At 36.3% G+C, this 24129-nt stretch overlaps 1 protein-coding gene across 5 annotated transcripts; it reads left to right on the plus strand.

The window, feature by feature from the left end:
- The first annotated feature begins 124 nt into the window (after window positions 1-124).
- Window positions 125-23849, plus strand: LOC139695755 (transcriptional regulator ATRX homolog). 5 transcript variants are annotated; one of them, XR_011702388.1, is made up of 7 exons: window positions 125-773; window positions 1489-1749; window positions 7460-7613; window positions 11150-11353; window positions 13722-13844; window positions 21373-21437; window positions 23699-23806. XR_011702388.1 is itself a non-coding variant. In XM_071594531.1 (6 exons), exons 1-5 carry the CDS (start codon window positions 240-242, stop codon window positions 13808-13810), a joined length of 1242 nt encoding a protein of 413 aa, XP_071450632.1. In that variant the 5' UTR covers window positions 125-239; the 3' UTR covers window positions 13811-13844; window positions 23699-23806. The 5 variants fall into 5 exon arrangements, 3 of the variants coding, with proteins under 3 accessions (XP_071450632.1, XP_071450633.1, XP_071450631.1); XR_011702389.1 differs by having other exon boundaries at window positions 13722-13836; XM_071594531.1 differs by lacking the exon at window positions 21373-21437.
- The last annotated feature ends 280 nt before the right edge of the window (window positions 23850-24129 follow it).

Consider the following 24129-nt stretch of genomic DNA (forward strand, 5'->3'; position numbering starts at 1 on the left):
TCTAGACATTACATTCATAAATGAATATAGACAGGTTATTATATTAGAATTATATTTCTCTTCATTGTGGTGTCGTGGTAATTATCAAACGTTTCGTATGTCAATTGTTCTGAGCCATGTGGTTAATATGCATCCTCTGTCTATCGTGTCACGTTTGAATTATTATTTAATAATGTTTTTTTGGTTATAAGGCAGGTGTTGCAATTGAGGAGACTTCAAAAAATAGGCGCGTGGTAGAAATGAAGACGAGAAAATCAATGTCTGGTGAAGATGAAAAGGCAGAAGATCACCATGAAAGGTGCAATCAGGAAGATACGGATAACAATGAAATAGTCAGCCCTCCAATCGTGAGAAAACTAAGATCAAGAGTTATCACGCCAGACCGAGCCCTTTTCAAAATCAAGACACCTAAATCACAGCGTAAATCAATCAAAGACAACGCCAGCTCTTCCTTCCCCAACGATAATGAAGTTGAAACGCCATCCACAGATTCAAGAAAATCTGTCAGCTTAACAAAAACTCCTAAGTCAATAAAACGATTTTCTGCTGCTAACTTATTCAAAATTATAGAAGAAAAGGAGGAAATGAGCATTGAATTAAATAACCAAGAGACTGGTTCTAAATATGAAGTGTTAAATCGCATTATATCTAAGGATCATTCACCAGTCAAGGAAACTGTAATGTCCAGTAATGAAGGAACAAGGGATATCTCTATCCTTAGGGGAAATGGAGAAGAATTTTCAAACCAGGAATCTGTGACTAAACCTTTCAAGGTAGGTAACGTTGGTTACAATGTAAACGAACTTCCTGTTTAAAATTGCTTGTTGTCATTATATACAATAGAATAAACAATTTCGTTGGACGTCTCGTAATTATTTATGACGATAAATGCGCGAGATAAAAACATTTTTATTGTTGTATTATTCATTGGCATGAAAGTATTTTGAGCTTGTTTTGATGCAGTGAAGATAGCTGGAAATTTCTTACATTTGCTCGTGGGAGGTTTAACTCTATGGACGATTGCAGTGTTCGATGCACAATGAAGTTGTTATGCATGGTATACTTACTGCTACAGGATCGCCTAACTTACAGTTTTACTGTGCATAGTCGTAATATTTGCATATGAGATGCTCGAGAATGTCATTAATAGGATCTAATTGAAGTTAAAACAATGCAAGAAAAGAGTCGAATGTGCTGTTAAGTTTAGTAAATCAATTAAATACAGAGATTGATACACCAACTTATTCATCGTTTCTTTGTTATCCAAAATAATTCTAAGAGGAAGCAAATATCAATGTGTAAATTACAGTCATATATTACCCATTAAATTGGGAAAGTGCTCAAATGATTTTGAGAAAAATAGCGAACATCAAATGTTTCTGTTGTAATTTATGGTCCCTAAATGCTATTTGTGAAGTTAGGTTTTATGGGTGCATTGAAATTTTATATTTAAATTAATAATATGATGTGATAAGTCCCAAAATTTAGTTTCAGGATGAATCCACTGGAAGAGATGAGATGCAGGAGGATGGCGCAAAGAAAAATTACTTTGATGATGATCAACCCATAGAATCAGAAAATGATTCTGAAACTGATAATATGCCAGAAGCTGTGCCATTTAGTATATCCAAAAATATGGTCAGTATGGAGTTATCTGCGATTGCTGAAGCAATCAGTAGGGAGAAAGAGAAAAAGAAAGAGCGTACAAGAAAAAAGATTGAGATGATCAGGAGCCAGAAGGCTGAAAAGGTAACATTTTTAGCATGGCTCATGTTACATTTTAGATTATTTTCTATGTTAATACTTTTGAGGGATAAATTGCCTTGGTTTTGTTGAGCATATGAATCTATTGTGTTTTGTTGATGATAATTTCAGTCACCCCAAAAGTTAGAATCCTGCAGATGCCCGAAGTAACGTGACTTGATCACCTAATTCATGTAAATTCAACAATAATGTATGGCCCATGTGTGTGGATAACAATATTTTGGCTGTGGGTTTGACGTTATATTCATTTTATGTTGAATGTTAACTAAATTCCTGATGAATAAATTATTCAATTTCCTATTGTGGGAAATAATGATTCCTGCATACTACTCTAATATGTATGTGTACAATTTCAGTGTCTTCCAGAATACTGCTCTTTTCACATTCAGAGACTCCTTTATATTACCCTTTTACTTGCATATGACTCAAAGTTAAATAGAGCTGCCTCTAGCCACTTTTCAATATTGTTACTGTAGGTTGTGGGGGTGATGGAATTTCAGGCAACATATCTATGTAAAGTTGGATTCTTAATGGAGCTTTTAGGAACATTTATTTCAACTCATAGATGCAGCTGTTGGCTCTAGGATGTAATCTTCTTATATTTTCTGATACTCTGTGTAGGATATGAGTTGCATATTACCTGGATCATCTTAGCATACAGAGCCATTAGTGTTGAGCCACCTTCTCATTATCATGTGGTAGGTATTCCATAGAGAAGACTCGTCTGGGATTGTATGTCTGCGTTACTTACACTATAGACCCTTTAAATACAGGATTATTGACACTCCCTCCGTGATAGGTTCAATGTTCCACTATTTCACATAGGTTTTCATTAAATTCTAATTTGTTTTATGGTTCCCAATTGCCTTGAGCAGCCAGTTAATTATACTTTTAAGAAGCGTGTGAACTTTGGTCAATGCACCTTTCGATTGTGGCCCTTCATGTACAAGCTGCAAATGTTGATAAGTTTTTTGCAAGAGACCTTTGAATGAAAAAGATATTTTAATTAACATTTTTTGTACAGACTCATTGACAGTAGCACTGAAGTTCAAGTATTCTAGTATTGCTATTTCAAGGATTTTGAGTTCAGTTTGATGTATTTATTGGCAATAATCAATAAATCCATCACCATTATGCGACTCTATGGGGTCCATGAAAATCACCTACCATGAACATAAAAGAACTAAAAGATGCCAATCTGATGAGTTTAATGTATAATTATTAAAATATAAATTCCCTGGTGTTATTCTAATATCATCATAATTACTGAAATGTAATTATGTGGTAAAATAATGACAAAAGATTAATAAAATCACCATGGTTTATGGACAGATTTTATTGTTTCTACGAGATTTACCTTTGCAAATGTGTTGGTAATGTAAAAAGTTTAATGAAACTTACCCATTGCACTAAATATAGCATTGCCATTGGTTGTGGTATATATGTATTTGCCCTCATCTTTGATTTACTTCTTCAAATAGTAGTATAAGATTATGCCATAATGGATGAATGGGAAAGGAGGAATGGTGGAGGGAAACACAGCATCAGCATTAGCCTAACAGTAACGAAAGACGCCTAGGGGTCCACACTTAAATGTCCCATCTGACGAATGGCGTACCTTCTCCAAGTTCTCTCCACAAAGCACCTCAAGTAGGGATCAGGATGCCTCTGAAAAATAGTTGCCACCTCCAGGATTCAAACCTGGGCTCTCTGAATTGGAAGCTGGTACGTTAGCCACTGCACCATCCCGATCCCATTCACTTTTTCGTGTATGGTGCTTTGACCTTGGCATAATTTCGTCCTCACACAACTGATTTCCAGACATAATTAGTGGCAATTGGTGGAATATGTAGAGGGAATTTTAAAAAAAAGTGAAAAATGCAAGTAACAGAGATATGTACGTACCATGGCTGCAGCACATCAAGGAACCTCTCACTTATGCTCAATCCTGAAGTGCACGTACACTACTTTCAGGGAATCCCATGTTAACTTATGACTTCTGCAAACCAAAAAAGTATACACAAATACCTGCAATTTACAAATATCTTTTTACAAAGTACTCTTTTAAAGAAGTTGGTTTGGTCTGGATCGGCTTTGTAAATTGTTTTCTTGTGATTTCAAACATTTGGCCTGTGAATTTTAATGTGATTTTCAACCGTCACGAATACATTTCCCAGTGTTTAGATTGTTAGAATTTAGTGATAACTGAATGAGCCTTTTGCTGGGCAACATTTTTGTGCACAGTAACTCATTCGTTTTGCTGCGAGTGAAGGCAATGGGTGGACATTGGTGGTTGGCCACTTGCTACACTAACTTAAAAAAAATCATCTAATAGGGGTGACTTTTTCTAGTACAAAATAATGCGATAAAAATACTGTATTTTCTGGCCCATTAGACTTTTTTGAATTTTTACTCATCGCTTTCCTTGATTTTTCAGCTTAGATTTAATGAAAAATACTTAGATCAGACAAGAAAGGATCCAAGTATTTGGATATTAACATTTAATACGAAGGAATCGAAGTTATGTGAAAAAATTAGTAGCTGCACATATATCAAAATTTATCCATCGTAGAATCCCAGAATTTCATCATCACTGGTGCTAAATCATTTCCGCTGTTATCTTCACATGGGTTGTCACTTTCCTCGTCATTAATGTCATGTTCATTTCCATGTAGTGATACACTCACTTCCACATTTTTAAAAAGACATTATGATGTATACTTTCAACTTTCTGCCTGGACTTTTTCAATCACAAGAACTAGAAATCGTTGCCCATTTCATTCTTTCTGTCAGTATGACATCATGAGTTGGCACCACATAACCTTTCTTTCATATCCAATTGGCAGCTTAAGGGGAAGCTTGAACCATTTAGGTGAATATTATCGTAATTTATTTTACTCCTCTGTATTTAATCAATCTGACTTCTTCTCCTTCTGTTCTAGTACCATTGTCTCAGCCAGAGGTGGGCCAAAAACACCTTTCAGCTGCTTTGTTTCCATGTTCTGAAGCATAATTCACAGAATCTAGTATTAATGCAATGCTCCGTTACAATCATCTCTATTAAGATTACATGAGGTTATTATAATTTGAACTTTTTTAGGTGGCGTTTAGTTTCTGTTATTATCAATATTTAAAAACAGCCATTTTCTATCCCTTTACATCACTCACTTATTGCTTCAGGTTGAATACCGGTAGACTCCGAGTTTATCAGGAGAGATACGACGTACAGGGTTCATCCGGAAAATAAGTGTACTGAGCTCAGGAAAAAAAATTTATTACACTTTTACATATCTTAAGCTAATATTCCTCAAAATAGGACCCTTGTGAGTCGATACACTTGTTCCAGCGGCGTTCCCATTCCTGGAACGCTCCCGCGAAGGCATCATTGGGAACCTCTCGAAGACTCGTCGTCGACCTCTTCTCTGCCCTCCACGAACACCTTGTGCCACCGAAAGATCATGTTTCTGGACATGGCTGACTCCCCGTAAACCTGGTTAATCATACCAACAGTTTCGGTAGACGATTTCCCAAGCTTTACCACAAATTTGATGGAATAACGCTGCTTCGGCATCGCGTTCCGTGACGTGGGTCGAGCGTGGAGGTTCGCGTTAACAGAGCTCCTCACTACACCACAGCTCAGAGCCGACTGCCTTTTTCAGCGTCGCTTGCCAACATACCCCCCTCCAATCGCAGCCCGTCAGAGCGGTGCTGGGCGCGCCTGGAGCGGCGCGCCCAGCCCAGGAGTCAGTACACTTATTTTCCGGACGAACCCTGTATGTGTTAGCAGAGGGACGACATGCCCATTAGCCCGACATGCATTAATTTTTAAAGCAGCTCCACGTGTGAGATGAAACTTAATAATTTTATACATTAACGATTAATTTGATCATTTTTTTAGGAAGTTCTTTCAACAAAATATGAAAACTCTGTTGCTTACTACTGTCTCAAAACAGTTATCAAAATCTGTAATAAAGGCAACAATTTCCTATGCCTAATGCTGAAAAAGTACTTAATAGTAAGTATTGTTCTGGCTAATTGGCTTGTGCTTATTAGTCAAAGTTATAACCCTGAACCATATGGCACAGGCTGATTTTGATGTAAAAAAAAGTATCGTATGGGCTGGGAAATATGGTAATACATCTAATTATACCTAACATAAACTGATGCAGCTATGTTTGTTGGCTAAATACTTGTACGTTTGTAGGCAGTACATGATCTCTTGCAGGGCACCTAAATCTCAGTGCAGTGATTTTATCATTCTTGTAATTTGTTGTAAGTATTTATTTTATATATTAGCAAAAATTATTATTCATTTATAAAGAATGATATCATTCTTTTCTTAATTACCCATACGTATCATGTTATTAACCCAGAGGCTGGTTTGGTAGGTTAAGGTAGAGTTCACCTAATACATAACCCAATGTCAGTGGAAATTCTCGCATCAGCATAGTTCCCTTCCCTGCTTTTGGTTCACCATGGAAATCTGGTGTCCGAAAATCGTACTGCCTGGGTGAAGCTGAGGGTGCCCAGAGATGTCTCCAGAAATTGAGCATGAGCTCTCCACCAGTGCTCTGATCACTGGACTAATACGTCCCTTTGCAATTTGTTAACCAACCTTCATACTTTTCATTGTAAAAATTCCCTTGATTAACAAGGGCATGCTTTAGTAGGAGTGTTAAATATAGGGTGCGGCAAAATAACTTCCTTTTTTGAAAGCATTTTGTGTTTGAAAAAAGGAAGTTATGTTGCCGCACCTTGTACTACAGCTGCACCAAAATAAATATGCAAATATTGGTGATTAATACAAAACAACATTCAGTTATCTTCAAAACGTTCAAATATACAGCTAAATTTATTGCTTGAATAGATTATTTTTACTTGAAATAATACCAAAAAAGGCACAAAAAATCCTGGTTTCTTTTAGCACTAATAAAATCATTTTGAATCTTTTATTAGATGTTGTTATCTTCTTCAGCAAATGGCCTTAATTTTTGGAGCCAGCCCTTTTGTTGGCCACTGTTACTGTTTTTATATCACAAGTCCAATTATTCTGTAGATGGCACTGTTAGTTGGAAAGCCAATCTTTTATTTGTGAATTTTTTAAACATTCTGTCAAGGATGCATCTCCTCCAATCAGACCATCTATCATCTGGAACTGCAAAATCTCTTAATGTAAATGGTTTTATAGGACAAGCCCTGCACAATAATGGCACACAAGTTCATATCATGCAGTACCGACCATACATCGATGATTCAGAGCTTCGGCAATGGTTGAGTTATGCATCTTGCAATGCATAATTCAACCATTGGTACAGAAATCCTGTATCAAAATACAACCCTTAGTATCATGATACAGAATTTTCTGTATCATCTCTTCATCAATTTTTTCCTGGGATGTTGTAATGTAATGTATATTAATTTTGGTTTTGTAAAACAATTTTTGATGAACATTATAATATTCATCTGCTCATAATAGTCCTTACTTATACTATGCTAGGTACTCTTTGCCACTTGAAATTTTCCTACTGTTATGTTAACAGATGAAAGTGGGTTATAATCACATTTTTAGACAAATTTTTGTCAGATGTTAATAATAGTTCAAGTTAGTGTATGCATAAATATTAGTGGTTGATTTTGTCATTCGTGCAATAATAATAATATTTATCTTTACTTCGGAATCACTTCTTTGCTTCAGGAAAAGAAGCAGTCACAGAAAATGAAATTCATTGGTGTCAGCGTTCCAGAAAGGCTTACTGAAGATGTGACCAGTACTTTGCCAGATAGTACTGATATAGCACCACCTAAGAAGTCAGTTTCGATGAATAAAAAAAAGAAAAATGATGAAAAAGGTAAGGTTAAACTAATGAATTTTAGTTAATTACAGAGAAAACTCAAATTATTTTGTTTTTGAGTTGACCAATGAAAAATTATGTAAAAGTGTTTGGGAGGAAATAATTAAAAAAACTGAATTTTTTGTTTTACTAATTGAATATTGTGTAAGATTTTAAGTGCATGAAAATTATAAACCCCAATAATTTGTTTTTATGAGCATGTGCTTCCGATATTGCTGAGTGTTGCTATTGCTAACACGGAGCGTTTCCCTGGGTTTTGTACTTGGCCCTATTTTATTTTTAATTTATATTAATGATCTACCAGATAAGGTTATGTCCATTAAGGGAGTAGACTCATTATTGTATGCTGGGGATACTAATATTATTGTGTCAGCCTCCTCGGTGGACAGTTTGACAGAAAGAGCAGCTGAAGTAGCTCAGATTTTCAATGAATGGTGTCTTCTTAACTGCCTAAAACCCAATTTAAACAAGTCCAGCCTGATTTATTTTGCTATTAAAAACAAAGTTTCCCCTACAATCTCAGTATACACAGCAGGTGTAAGCATTCCCCAAAATTCCAGCACCCAATTCCTGGGAGTTATCCTGCATAGAAACATGTCTTGGGAGGAACATATTTTCAAATTACGTGGAAACTTAAGTTCTCTGTGCTACCTCAAGAAATATTAGAGGTCCTTTTCATCAATTATTATGGGGAATTTCATTCTCATGTCACTTTTAGTATCCTCTTCTCGGGTTCATCTCGCCATACAGGCATAATCTTCAAAATCCAAAAGAGGATTATATCACTATACAAGAACCTGCAATGACCTACAGCAGCCATTTGTCAGATCATACAGTACTGCTCATGGGCCCAAAGCAATGGAGTTAAGGTTATTCAATAAACTTCCCCATGGAATCAAATGTGAAACAATAGTACCTATTTTCTAGAAAAAGCTGTTCAACACATTGAAAAATAATATGTTCTATTCTATAAATGAATTTCTGGAAATTTCCCTATACATCAATTCTGCCGTAATCAAATAATAGGTAAATATAGTAGTATATTGGTATGCCTACATACATGTATGCATGTGATCTCCTCGATATCACCTTCCCCATCATTCCTGTGTTTTTTCTTTTATATTGGTTCCTATCCCTTTTCCTTATACGAGGGTCATCCGGAAAGTAGTACCCGTTCGTGCCGCATGAAGTGCTGACGACGCGAGTAGCCGCTGGACGAGGTCAGATAGCTTCAGTGGCTTGTCTGCCTTCTCTGAGCCAAGTTGCGTGACGCTAGCATTGCCTGTGTTGTTTCTGTGATTGTTTACAATGTTTAAAAAAATTGAGAACGCCGCCAGTTGTGAAGTGAGGGCAGTGATTAAATTCCTCAATGCAAGAAACGTTCGCCCATGTGATATTCATCGCCAATTAAAGGAGGTGTATGGAGACAATGTAATGGACGAGTCGTCTGTTCGGCGGTGGTGTCGCAACTTCAACATGGGGAGGGGGAACACACACGACGATGAGCGTTCGGGGAGACCGTCTGTCATTACAGACCAACTGGTGAGCTCAGTTGACGAATTCGTGAGGAACGATCGGCGCGTCACAATTGATGACATCTGTGAGCATTTTCCCAATTTTTCTCGAACAATTGTTCATGAAATTGTTAAACACCATCTGCATTATGCAAAAATTTGTGCAAGATGGGTCCCTCGCGTATCTCAATGAGCTGGCGGCGAAGGACTATGCAGCAGGAATACAGAAACTTGTCACACGTTATGACAAATGCCTTAATTTGCTTGGAGATTATGTTGAGAAGTAGTTTAAAGTATCCTCTTTCAAATAAAATTTTTTATGTTTGTTAATATTTACTTTTGTGTCTTTATTTCACGAACGGGTACTACTTTCCGGATGACCCTCGTATATATATAACCATGTGAATGGATATGTGTTCACCATATGGCGGGTCTTCGTGTTTGAATGAGTATTTGGCCAATGTGTTTTCCTTCTTTTCTTCTTCTGGCTTAGTGTGCCATGAAACACACTGTTCCTATGATTTATGACATTGAATGATTGCTTTCCTCTTGTGTCCTCAATTTCTCCTTCGCTGGATAAAATAGCTCCCCATTGTCATCTTCTGGCCAAAGAATTGGAGCAATGGGTTGTATAAACCCTGTTTCCTCGACACCTCAATGGTTATAGCATTGACCCGGGAAGTCGAAAATCTGTGGTTTGAGACGCTTTTGATCCACTCGATTCCACCTTCCCCACCATTCCTGCATTCATCTTTTATGTGTTCCTATCCCTTTTCCTTGTATCTCTAACCATGTGAATGAATATGTGGTGGGTTTTTGTGTTTGTTATGTATGTATATGTATATATATTGTATATTTTCTAAAATAGTGAAGTTTATATCTGACGTGTCCCATATTTTTGTGTGTGAGTGAATATGCACCAAATCTCCAGACAAATAAATGCATTAATATTACTGATATGAATGCTAACAATAATAAGCCATTAAGAATGAACATATATGTGAAAGTAGTTTTTGTAATTATAAAGGTTAAGAGAGTAATGTTGTGATGCTATGCTATCAATGCAGCTATTGATACACAAAATAGTAAAGAAATATAATTCAGATAAAAATTCCAAAGATTAGAGACATTTATTCTGACAGAAATGAATGAAAAAATAATTTATACTTTTAATGAAAACCTAGTTAATCCAAATGAATTTTCAAAAGAAATTGAAACGTATGTAGTGATAATAAATTGCAATGTGGAGTACCTAGTGGAACAGTTAGGTAGGGCAATTTTAAAAACAGAAGTAGAGACATTCATTTCTCAATATGACTCTATGGCCTATTTTCATAACTCAAACTAATTATTTTTTCCATTCATTTGCTAAAGGTAGGCGTTCAGTAATTACTGGCATTTGGTGTGATAGTTAAAATATATTTAGCTGTGATCACAAGACCCTCTTGCTGAAGGCATTTTCATCAAATGCACGCATCAATCAAAGTTCAGCCTAATGGTGGGGATAATTGGAATTGCTCCAATATAAAAAAAAAAAAATGTATGGAAATATTTCCTGGAATAGCACGAGTGGTATAATAGTGAACATTTTCACATGGTTAATAATTTATAATGTGCATCTATCAAAATAATGGCTTTGGTGTTAAAATCTTGTAAAAATAGTGAAAGCTATCGACATTCATTTTTTCATGATGCATTGGTTGCCTTACATTTGGCACCAGTTTTACAAGGGAAATAAGTGAAGATTAAAACAGCCTCAGTTGTGTTTAGATGCATCTATGCCGGCAATGTTGGCTGGTGAATGTGTTTTTTATAAGTGTGCTAAAATCTGCAATGGAAATAAGCGAATGGGAGGTGTCTACCAGTCTCAACAGTCTCATATTTGCACAGCTGCATGATAAAAAAGAACCCAACATATCAGTTTGCTATTTTATGAGAGCTGGCAATTGCTGTTTAACAGCATTTAATTGTTTTTTTTATTTTTGATCCTCTAATTGTTTCATTTTATTCTTCAAACAGGGATGCAAGAGCATAGGGTGGAAAAAAAGAAAAATAAGATAATGAAGTTTGATGACTACATACCAATCGCTGGTGTAGAGGGAGCTACACAGTTTGGTGTAGTGCCCTTAGAGTTAGCTTCTCGCTTGCCCAAGCCATCATCACAATCGGCAGCAGAGTTCAAACGTAGCACCCTTTTTGGATCACGTATAAAGAGGGAACCATGTAAGTGTTCCTTCAAGGTGAAATGGTGTTATTTAGATTTAAAATTAAAATAATCCTTATACATATTCATTTTCTTTTGGAAGTAAAACTGGATATTGTTTTACATTTCCACTGTTGTCATCAAAATGATGGACATAGTGTTACTGTTATTCAAATTTCACTCTAGTTAGTTTAGTTTTACATGATTCCTGGTGATATAGCAAGCCATTGGAAATACTTTAAATGCCTTGAGGTCACAATGTGTGGTTTGAAGAAGAATGTGCATTATGCCCATGAATGTGATTGGTGCACAAACAATGTTCAGTTAGCGTGCCCTTAGTAATGCGAACCTTCACTTCAATAGTGTTAATGCTAATACATATGTGGTGAAAGATGCCTTGATTTTTATATTGTAATTAACATGAGTGAATACCCCCATTATGATATGCATTGCACCTCAGTAGCTGCAATGGAACCTCGCTAAATGAGCACCTCATAATTTGCATAAGGGCAAAAATATTGGTCCCAAAAACGACTTGCTTAACGAGAAAATTTTTGCATAAGTGACAAGGAGAGGGCGATTCCCGCATTCATTGCACGGTTGCTACTCCAGTTTGTCTCTAGCACTCGTTCCGGTAGCATCTTAGAGAACATGCATTTTTCCTAACTTGTGTTCAAATTTGTTTATGTTGATTTTTTGTGCAAAGTTTAATAATCTTTTTTGTATGGTTTTAAAATTTACGTCGAAGTAATATTCCATTAGAAGAAAGCCATAAGAGAATAAAAATAAAAAATAACAGTAGAAGTGAAGAGTAAAATCATTGAAAATTGAGAACAAGGTATGAGCGTGGCTGATCTAGTATGCACATGAATAATCAGTCGATATCAACGATTGGCTTTTTCTTCAAGAACGCAGGCAAGACTAAGGAGATAGATGCTTAAAATAGGGTGAACAAAAGTTTCTCTACAACAAATATATATTCTCAACGATGTTAAAAGGTTACTTCTCATATGCATAAACAAAAAATAATTTCGATGCGACACCATAAATAAGCATATAGTTTGTAACAAGGTTTGAATGATTTTCGCTCTCATCCTCATTAATAAGATGTCAGGATCATCAACGGCCATACAAGTATTTAACCCTTTCGCTCTCAAGCCATTTTTGGTTTTCAAGCCCAGAAAGCTCGCTCCTTATTTCTGCGAATTTCAAGCTTTTTTTTTCAAATAATTTTTGTTGTCTGTTTTTAGGTCAAGGATATTGAAATATCGACTGAAAGTGGAAAAATTTTTAGTTACCATTTAAAAATTTTTTGGATGTGTCAAAATAAAAAGTAGTTTTATAAAAAATATTTAGTTAAAAACATTTTAATGAAACGCCAAATTTTTATTTCAAATAATATTACTATTACAACCTGTACATTTATCACATAATTGAACATATATTATAATATGTTATATATTTAGCTCTATCATATCCAAATTTGATGCTATTATTCCAATTTGTTCATGAGATATAATGCATAATATGAGAAAGAACTTCTCAGACCATCAGTATTTGTGTATGGCCAAACACTTCCCATTCAAGCCTTTATTTCTTATAATACAGACGGTTGTGGATATTTTTCTTTTATTTTTAGAGCTGCATACACAACAATAAGCCTGTTTTTTGCGTTCCTTTCTTATACTCCTGCTTTTGATGAACTGTCTCTAATTGAAACCCACTTTTCCCAAATGCTCAATGATACTGACAAATTTTAACCTTGACTGAGTGTTCCGAGGTCCTTTTCAATATTCCTTATTTAGAATATTCCTATTCAAAACCATCCTAGATATCATATGTAAAGCAACTTTCTTCTAGTATTTCACACTCTTTCTTTCAGTCAAATAAATATATAACATCATATGAGAAGTCTTAATCCCCCCAATAAATTTATCATAATGGCAAAATATTTTATCGTTTCCCAAATATGTTAGACTTTATATCCTCATCTATTGTGGTTGTTTGACTTGATTGAAGAAGAGCCAGCCCTTTTTGAGATGGATTTTCTCGGAGACCACAGGCAAGAACAGGTCCCGACTGGCAGTATAATTTCTGCCCTGCTAAAAAGTTCATTTTGAAATTTTCTGGAAGAAAACTGCAATTTTTTTCTTACTGTACCAGTTATATAAGGTTCCAAGGGAGTAAATTTTTCAAAATCATGGAATATTTATGAAGAAATTGTGTACAAACCTATGAAAGATTGCCGAACAGATTATGCTCGTATTATGATGTTCCACTGTAATTTTCAAAAATCATCTCTTAATCACTCTTTTTTCCTCACTGCTCTTCAGTACTAACTATAATTTACCTCTCTGGTTCTTATTGTGTCATCAATTTATTTTTCAGCAAAGAATTTACTGATTTACAGACAAAAGCTGTCTGCTTCAGGAAACTTGCAAAATGGTTTCAGATCATCAGGCTCATTGAAAATATAGGAATTGAGAACCAGCGCAGCATTAAAGTGAGTAGGTGAGTTTTTCATGAGATACCTGTAGATCTCCCTGGTGATGCTGAGAGAGTTATCTCCCTAATTGTGCCTGTTTGTGTGCTCATCTCTTAATTGTATGTGCCATTGCTTCACACATCCTTCACTCCTATGATCCCAGCTCATTTTCTAATTTAATTTCATTGTCTCTTCTGCAAATCAATGGTGTGCATTCGACTTCCATCCTGTTTTTTTTTTATATTTAATTGAAATTTTATGAAAGTATGGATAGGGAATGATGAAAGCGTATATAGTGAATCCAAAATTTAACCTGGATAGTGTGTGGGTTATTCTGACCAAGTCCTGTTTATCTGTGGTTTTACTTATATTATATGCCATAGAGAGTTTTTTTCATGCCTCTAGTACCCCAATAATAACCTAAGACTTTTGAGATGTATAAGACACCTAAATGTAAAGCCTTATCGTGTGTGAAAATGTGTTCTTACTTAAATAAATTTTATTGCAGGTAATCCTAAAAAAAAACAAAAGTTCATAAAAAGTTTTGATAAAGATGTAGTTCTACATACAAAAAATATGTAAATTTGAGGATATTGTAAAATTGACTTTTATAAATTCAAACTTTCACTATGTTTTAAGCTGAACTGAGATAAGAATTTATAACAAATTGCTCTCTGTTGCTGCAAATGCTTTGTCAGCATTAACATTAATTTGTTAACTGTTTTCTAATAATAAGGATGGGTATCCGCTAGTGCTCTATGAGCAGTGCTCTTTGTTGATTTCTTTTTAATTGAATGTATGTATTCTGTAGCAGCAGTATTATGGTTTTTTGAAGTGATCACATTAATGGAAAGTCCTGGCTACTTCCAATTTAGCTCAATTTTTAATGTGTACTTCATTATTTCATTTGCTCTAATGATTAATGTGAATGTAGTTTATCATTTTTTCAAACTCAATAGCCAATATTTTCGAAGTTTACTTACATATCAGAGAACTTAAAGCTATTAGGCGAGCCACTAAGTTAAGAAAATCAGGAAAAGTTGAATTACTCATTTTTTTCTGAAAGTTAAGGGGAAAAGGGCTGAATCCCTTAAAAAAAGTCTGGAGTTTGATGTGCAAATTGGTTGTAATTGTATACACGTACAAGGGTAAGGGTAAGAAAAGTTCTTGCAATGGAATAGAAATTAAAAACTTACCTTAGTGAAACTTTTTTATTTTTCAATGTAGTCGCTCTCTACACTAATGCACATGGTCCAGCGATGTTCCAATGTCTTGATCCTATCTCGAAAATTGTATTCCTTTCGACCTGAAAAATACCAGTCTACTTCGGCTGATAGTTCTTTGTGTGAAGAGAATCTTCATCCACCGAGGTAAATTTGAGCCTGGGGAAGATATGGAAATTCGATGGAGCCGCCAAATCAGGCGAATTAGGCGGTGTGGCAACAACTCGTGTCTTAATTTTTGTGTATCTTCAGTTTTTTGTATCCTTTGCTGTAGTTGGTCCAGGACATTAGCATAGTATTGTCCAGTAATTGTTTTACCCGTGGAAAGATAGTCTGTCAGCAGAATCGCTTTTGCGCCCTGCTAAAATTGAAGCCATCACCATTCCGGCCGACAATATTGCCATTGCTTTTTTTAGCGGGGGTGAATCAACATATTTTTACTGCTTTCACTGCCGTTTTGTCTCTGGGGTATAGTAGTGAACACAAGTTTCATCTGTGGTCACAAATCAGCACAGAAAATCCTGTTGGTTGCTCTTAAAACAAATCAAACATCATTCAGAAATTTCCATTTTGATGCATTTGCGATCCTGCAGCAATAGTCGTGGCACCCATTTTTTAAATTAATTATTCCAATTCTACTCTTAAAATGTGATATGCCTGTTCAGATGACATCCCTACAGATTCAGTGATTTCTTTCACTTTAGGTCGGCAATCCTCCATCACCATTTTATGCATTTTTGCAATAATTTTTGGGGCTGTGGCACATTTTGGCTGACTTATATGTGGATTAATTTATAAGCTGACCCAGCCTAACTTAACTGGTTTGTCCACTTGGCAACATTTCAATACAAATGAGTGGTGTGTTCTGAAAGCTGGCATGATCCTTTGCCGTCATACCTTTCTTTACGAAGTATTTAATCACCGCTCGAATCCCAGTTTTTTCCATCTTCTTAAATCACTACACAGGGACAAAAATAGAGGCATCTGCACCACATATCTTCCCTGAGCACTGATGTGTAACATGTTTACTCATAAAGAATTACCTATTACTATGCGGGAGACTCATTGCCCTAGCACTGACAAATGCTGGTGATTCCAAGAACCTTTCTAACTACCCTTTTGTTTTTATTAAACCTCATCCCTCATTAGACTGCTGTTTAACTTTCAGGCTATATCCATCACATGGTTTCATTTTCATAGTCAGTTGAAGCAATTAAATACTTCGATATAAAAGGCTTAACACCGAAAGAGATGAAATCTAAGTTAGATGAAGGTGATGTCACGTCTGCTCCTGTGTTTGGGACTGTTTTACCACTTGCCTGACATGCCCTTGTCAGACATGGGCAACCGCTTCCTCCCAAAATTGACTTGCCCTTGTGTGGCACGGGCATCGAAAATTTTTCGCTCCAGTTCTGATTTGCCCATTTTTTTGTCTCTAGCATACTGCACACTAGTGACAATAGTTTGAAACTTTTGGAACTTTATTCTTTTATTATATTTAATTTCGGTTAGGACGGCAATGTTTTGATGTTAGTGGTGATCTTTCTTAATCTTGTTTTCAAAAATCAAGATATTGGGCCAGATTTTACTGTAATATATTTGAATATAGAAATCTCTTTTTTTCTTAGCACAAAATAAGGTATGATATTTGACAGTTTATAAAATTATATAAATTATTTTTCTAATATCTCATCCTAAAAAGATTTTTGTTTATTGAAATGTCGTTTTTGTTATTTTTATGCAAAGTTTCCTGTTATTATGTCTGATTTGGAATCGAGTAATTCCAAGAGCATTCCCATATATGATTCGGAAGATTCAGGTACCAAAATATTTTTGGATTATGGTGAAGATATATCTGCCCAATTGCTTGATGCAAGAGTGTGGTGTCCGATCAATTCCCATCAAAATCCCAAACCACCACCTCCAAGATTTCCTTTTACTGCTTCTCCTGCTGTTCATTTAGACATTGATGAAACTGCTGGAATTCTTCAATACTTCGAGACATTTATTGATGATTACCTAATTGAATTCATAATGGTGGAAACCAACTTATATGCTGACCAGTGCATAGAATCCTCTGTTTTGAAAAAATTTTCAAGGTGTAAAGACTGGCAGCCTGTCAATACTAATGAAATTAGAGTGTTTTTTGCTTTGATCATTCTTCAGGGAATTATAAGCTAGCCAGTTGAAGAATGGTATTGGTCAAAGAGGCAGACCATTCTTAGTCCATTCTTTTAGAATATTATGTCATGCCATAGATTTATACTCATCAAATGCTATCTGCATTTTGCAGACAATAGTATCCTTGTTGGAGATACACATCCTTGTGTCAAGCTAAATAAAATTCGACCCGCACTTGAATATCTGAACAAAAACAAATTTGCTGACACCTGAGAGGGATATTTCTATTGATGAAAGCCTCATGCTGTATAAGGGTAGACTATCATGGATTCAGTATATTCCCCTGAAAAGAGCTAGATTTGGGGTAAAGACGTTTATGCTTTGTGAATCTAAGTCTGGATATATATAGTCATTTATTATTGATACAGGAAAAGGGTCAGTATTGAATGAAGAACATACTAATCTTCCTATAACATTCCAGATTGTGCTAGCACTAATGAAACCTCTACTAGGTAAAGATTATTGCCAGACTACAGACAATTATTACACCTCCCCAGAGCTGGCTGATTTATTGGTTGCCAAAGGAACTGATACTTATGGGACATTGAGAGTTACAAGGAAGGAAGTGCCAGTTGATATAAAGAAAAAGAAGTTGAAAAAGGGAGAATTCAATGCCTTCCAGAGAGGTAAAGTGATGGTGATGAAATGGCAAGACAAAAAAGCTGTTACTGTACTCTACAGTACATAATGAAAAATATGTTGAATTCAAAAACAGGGATATCATGCAAAGGAAGCCCTAAGTCATTGTTGAGTATAATAATACAATGGGTGGAGTAGATAGGGCAGATCAGCACCTAACAAATTACCCCATTATAAGGAAAAGGGGGAAAAAGTATTATGAATTTTTTTTTTCACTTGTTGAGCCAGGCCACGTGGAATGCTTTCGTCTTGTATTGGAATAATGGTGGAATAAAGAGTAACCTAGACTTTAGAATGAAAATAGTGGAAGATATAATTGAGAGGTGCCACATGCATGATCTGTCATGTAAGGGTGGAAGGCCTTCGGTAGAGCCAAATCCTAGATGCCTAACTGAGAGGCACTTCCCCAAATATATTCCACCTACAGAGAAGGAGGAAAAGCCTTGTAGGCAGTGTGCAGGTTGTTGTGCCAGAAGGGATGGTGTTGGTAAAAAGATTAGAAGAGAAACAAGGTTTTATTGCCAAGCATGTGATGTTGGACTCTGTGCAGCACCTTATTTTAAAATATACCACACAGTGAAAAACTTTTAGAAATAATTGTAAAAATACTTTAGTCAAAATGTTTAATTTTTATAAAAAGTAAATGATAAAAATTTTCTGTAACACTTAGTCTTTTCTTTAAATTAACATAAAAATGGAATGAAAAAAACATGACATTTTTTGTGCCAAAAATAAAATCCTTTCAGGCAAGTGGTTAAAGTTGGCTAAATGAGTTAAAACATGGTTGTACATCCACAAATAATGAACATCATTCAGGATGTCCATTGAAAGTCCCTTGCGCAGACATGATTGACAAAATGCACAATATGGTGGCTTGCAGGGTATTATTTAGATGTACAAGGGTAATCCCAAAAGTACCCGACCCAAAATAGCCATTCACTGCCAACATGACTTCTTCACGCTTGGGAAATCTTTGACCACTGGGCTATTTTTCCAAGTTTGCAAACATAAAATAATCCGAGATGACTAAATCTGACAAATAGGGTGCATGAGGTTGTAATTCAAACTTTAATTCATGAATTTTGGCCTTTGCAATAATGGATTTGTGACCTGGTGCATTGTCTTGATGAAACAACACTTTCTTCTTGGCCATATGCGGCCGCTTTTGCTTGATTTCTTCACTCAAAGATTGCAATAAGTTCGCATAATACTCGCCGTTGATAGTTTTTCCTTTTTCAAGATAGTCAATAAAAATTATCCCATGCGCATCCCAAAAAACTGACACCATAACCTCGCCTGCAGATGAAATGGTCTTCGCCTTCTTTGGAGGCAGTTCTTCCTTTTAAATCCATTCTTTTGATTGTTCTTTTGTCTTGGGTGTGAAGTAATGGACCCATGTTCCATCCATGGTTATGAAACGGCACTAAAATTCTGCTGTGAAACCTTGCTAAACACTCAGTTGAAACATCTTCACAACACTGGTTTTGCTTGAGTGTGAGAAATCTTGAACACAGCTTTCTCATGTCCAAATTTTCAGTTAACAAGCGATGTACCACACTTTTTGAAATGCCTACTCTGTGTGCTAGCTCGTGCATTATCAATTGACGATCATCCAGTATCATTTTGTGGATTTTCTTCATCATTTCCGAAGTCGTGACCTCATTTGGTCGACCAATGCGATGCTCGTCTCGACAGCTCGTACGGCCTCATTTAAACTCTGCTACCCAATATTTTACTGTTGTAAGCAAAGGAGCAGACTCACCCAGAGTAGAATCCAGTGCAGCTTTTACATTGGTTGGGCTGAGGCCTTTCATATAAAAGTATTGCACCACATAACGATGACTAATTTTCTCCATTTTCACAAATTCACTGAAAACGTTCACTATTGTAGGCTACCAAAAAAATACCAAGCAACGTGGCATCTTTAAACCTGAAACATATGCTTTATAGATTGCATACTTTCTAATACAGTGATATTTTTCAAACAACTACCGCCTTCTCTAGATCACGCTGGGTACTTCTGGGACGGCCCTCGTAATTTTGAATAAAAATGAGGGAAGAAGCATTGTTAACAGAGAGCAAGTAGCAGAGTATTGCCAATAGAAGTAAAAGCAGAACCAATGAACTTTTGTCATTGTTGAAGTAAACAAGGTCTGTTCAAAAAGTATTGCGAATTTTGAATTTCTGCGGGTTACATATATTTGATTTCAATTATTTTGTGGCGTTATGTTGGTACTTATGTCTCTCACTTATGCCGAATAGTTCGGCCATTTTAAATGTTCACTTAATTGCTGTCAACTGTTTTGCTTGAACGTGTTTTGTCTTGTCTTCAATTTTTGCCTGTTCCAAAAAAAGGATCAAAGAATCTGTATCAAATTTTGCGTGAAAATAGAAATTAAGTATGCGGACGCATTCCGAATGTTGACTGTGGTACATGGAGAAGCTACCTTGGACCGAAGAAACGTTTATCGGTGGTACAAAATGTTCCCCGAGGGCCGAGAAGATGTGAACGACAAAGAGCGTGCCGGATGCCCAAGTACGTCAACTACAGACGAAAACATTGATGAAGTAAAGAAAATAGTATTGGCCAATCGTCGAATCACATTTAGAGAAGTTGCTGATGACTTAAACATATCAATTGGCTCGTGCCATTTGATTTTTACCAATGATTTGGGAATGACCGGGGTCTCTGCAAAATTCATACCAAAATTGCTCTATTTCGACTGAAAACAGCAACGCATTAACATTGCTAATGAGGTGTTGGACTCTGTCCGCGATGACCCAAATTTGCTTCAGAGGGTCATAACTGGTGACGAATCATGGGGTTATGGTTATAACATGGAAACTAAAGCTCAATAATCCCAATGGAAGCTGTAGAACGAGCCAAGACAGAAAAAAGCGTGCCAAGTTCGGTCAAATGTGAAAGATTTGCTTACAGTTTTCTTCGATTGCAGGGGTATGGTGCATCATGAGTTTTTGCCACAGGGTGGAACGGTGAATAAGGAATATTACCTGAGAGTTATGCGCAATTTGCGCAAAGCAATCCGCCACAAATGCCCAGATTTGTGGAAGAACCAAAATTGGCTTTTGCACCATGACAACGCCCCTGCTCACACATCGTTACTTGTGCAGAAATGTTTGGCCAAAAACAACACACTAATGATGCCGCAGCCACCGTATTCCCCAGATCTGTCCCCCAGTGACTTTTTCCTGTTCCCGAAACTGAAGAGGCACATGAAATGATGACGCTACACTACGATTGATGAGATAAAGACTGCATCGAAAGAGGAACAAGATCACGAAAAATGATTTATTGAAGTGCTTCAAAGATTGGAAAAAACTTTGGCACAAGTGTATAATATCTAATGGGAATTACTTTGAAGGGTACAAAATAGATATTCATGTATAAATAAATAATTTTTGAAAAAACACAAAGTCGTGATACTTTTCAAACAGACCTCGTATGGTAAAAATATTAGGTCAGCAAGGTTTGCTGATGATCAATCTTTAGTTTTTCAGTTTGCTGGGCAAGAGGTTGCAAGCGTTGCTGAGTGAATGGGAAATTCAATGCGACAGGTATGAGATGAGAATCAATGTCAATAAAACAAAGGTTATGCGATTTTCTAGAAAGAAAAAGGCTAAGATTAACATTAAAATAGGAGGGCAAAAACTAGAGCAGGTAGAACAGTTTTCGTATCTCGGAAGTGTTTGGGACCAACACGGTCAAAGTAGTATGGACGTAAGGAGTAGAATTGCGCTAGGCAAAGATGCTTTCACAAGGAAGAGAGAGTTGATGAAAGGGACATTGATTAAGGATATTAAGAAAACACTCGTAAAAACTTTGATATGGAGCGTAGCTATGTATGGTGCGGAAATGTGTTCATTGAAACAGGAGGATAGATGTAGACTGGAGGCTTTTGAAATGTGGGTGTGGAGAAGAATGGAGAAGGTGAAATGGAAGGAAGGAAAACAAACAAGGAAGTCCTAGGCATGGTGGGAGAGGAGAGGGTATTGTTGGGAGAAATCCTATGGAGGCAGGAAATATGGATGCTGAGTATTTTGATTGGTAATGAGATGTTGAAGGCTTATAAGAGGGGAGAATGTTAGAAAACTGAATAATGGGCAGGAATATGATTAGGATATTAGATAGAATGGAGGAAGTATATGAAATAGTTGAGGACCCTATTGTAATGTAGGATATTGGGTTGTAATTGTTTGGAGAGGCAATGGAATTATCGCTGTACTGTTTGGTAGCTTGTGTCTATCCAAAACCTACCTTGACCTTCAGATTATCTATACTAATATTAATAGAGGAACATGTTTAGATTATGGTGCTTCAAAAGAGAATTCTTAAATATTTTTTTCCTGCCTAGTCATTTTTGAAAAAGCATGTTTGTCAAGTGAGATTGAGAGAGTACTCACAATTTAAGGAAAGGAAAGTCAGAATTTTTGTTAGTGTAAGAAATCTAAGAGGATATTAAGGTCTGAATATAATATTGTGTTAAGACAGGGTGTTATTTATTCAAACAAGTTTCAAGGAGGGTGAGAGGTTAATTAATAGAGATACTTTCGAGTATATTTTTTATGCTGAAAGAGATTAATATTTTTGTGTCTTTAAGCATTAACTCTTTCATCTGAAGGGTTAATTTTATGGAATTTTAAATGGAAAGTGAGCTGGAGAAACATATTGCATCAGAATAATAAACTAGCCATTATGATACCGAGGAGACTGATGTGTTTGTTCTGAATAATATGGGTCAAATTAGCTGTAAAGATTTATGAAGTTTGTGAAGGCATGAAAGTTTTGAGAGACGGATATGGAATGTTTAGGGAGAATTTTAATGTTATGTTTATTAGGTTGGAATTGATAGCTAGTGACAGCCCTCCTATTAAAATATATTGCCCTTGCATTGAGGCCTTACTTATTGGTCCCACTTAGAATTGAAAAGAAAAAATCACACTTTGAGACAAAACAAGACTTTCTTCTGCATCTTAAAACTTCTGGTTTAGTTGTTTTGGTGTGTTGATTAATATTGAAATTTTATTGAAGGTAATTAATCACAAAAATTATTATATTATTTTGATTTTGAGAGCATATTAATTTTTTGTTTGATTGTCACAATAATCTGTTTCGTGAAGGATTCTCGGGTCTTCCACCGGGTCAAGGGTTCCATATTGGCCGACGTTTCGATGCCCGACTCGTGCATCGTCTTCAGGGTTGATGGCTGCCATTCCATATTTGGCCGTCTTATATACCTGAGCTCCCGCCTCAGGTGACCTGTGATTGGCCCGAGGAGGGGGGACCTCCTGATTGGTCGCCGGGCAGTTGTGGTCTGTTCCTTCCTTTCTTGGTTTAGCACCGGTTTCCATGCATTGCTGAGGGAATAGCCGGAATCCCTATCCCTAATAATAGTAATTTCAATAGGGATTCCGGCTATTCCCTCAGCTATGCATGGAAACCGGTGCTAAACCAAGAAAGGAAGGAACAGACCACAACTGCCCGGCGACCAATCAGGAGGTCCCCCCTCCTCGGGCCAATCACAGGTCACCTGAGGCGGGAGCTCAGGTATATAAGACGGCCAAATATGGAATGGCAGCCATCAACCCTGAAGACGATGCACGAGTCGGGCATCGAAACGTCGGCCAATATGGAACCCTTGACCCGGTGGAAGACCCGAGAATCCTTCACGAATCAAATACGCCGGGAAAGCACCAGAATAATCTGTGGTTTAGAAAATGTACTCTTATTTGTTTTCTATGATAAGGATATTTGTGCATGAGGTTAATATTTTTTTTCAGTCTGAACAAGTACTCATTATCTCATGACATTATTTCAGGTGTACCAGCATTCAACTATATCCTCATCATCAGCAAATCAATCATAGTGCTCCATTGTGTATATCCAGTCTCCTTGCATTACAGTTTGTATGCTGTGAGACATTTTGTTCGTGTCCTATTTTTGCTATTCAAATAAATTTTTTATTCTAGAAAAAAAACATGTTTTGTATCTTTGGTTTGACAAGCTTGCCTAAGTATGTGCTATAAATAAATAAAATGCATCAGTACCCTGGGTTATGTTAAATATACCAGGCAAACAGTTGAAAACCTCTTGTCTAACTATATCCAGGCAAAGCCTAACCAACCCATATGAACAGTTTCTTCTTCACAACTCGTATATCATTACCTACCTACCTTACCTATGCTTTAAATAGATATAAGGTGCTAGGCCACATTGGGCCTGGAGGGTTGGCTAGGTGTGCTACAAATT

This window comes from Hetaerina americana, unplaced genomic scaffold (genome assembly GCF_022747635.1).
Source record: "Hetaerina americana unplaced genomic scaffold, ioHetAmer1.1.p SCAF_63, whole genome shotgun sequence".
Taxonomy (NCBI): Eukaryota; Metazoa; Arthropoda; class Insecta; order Odonata; family Calopterygidae; genus Hetaerina; species Hetaerina americana.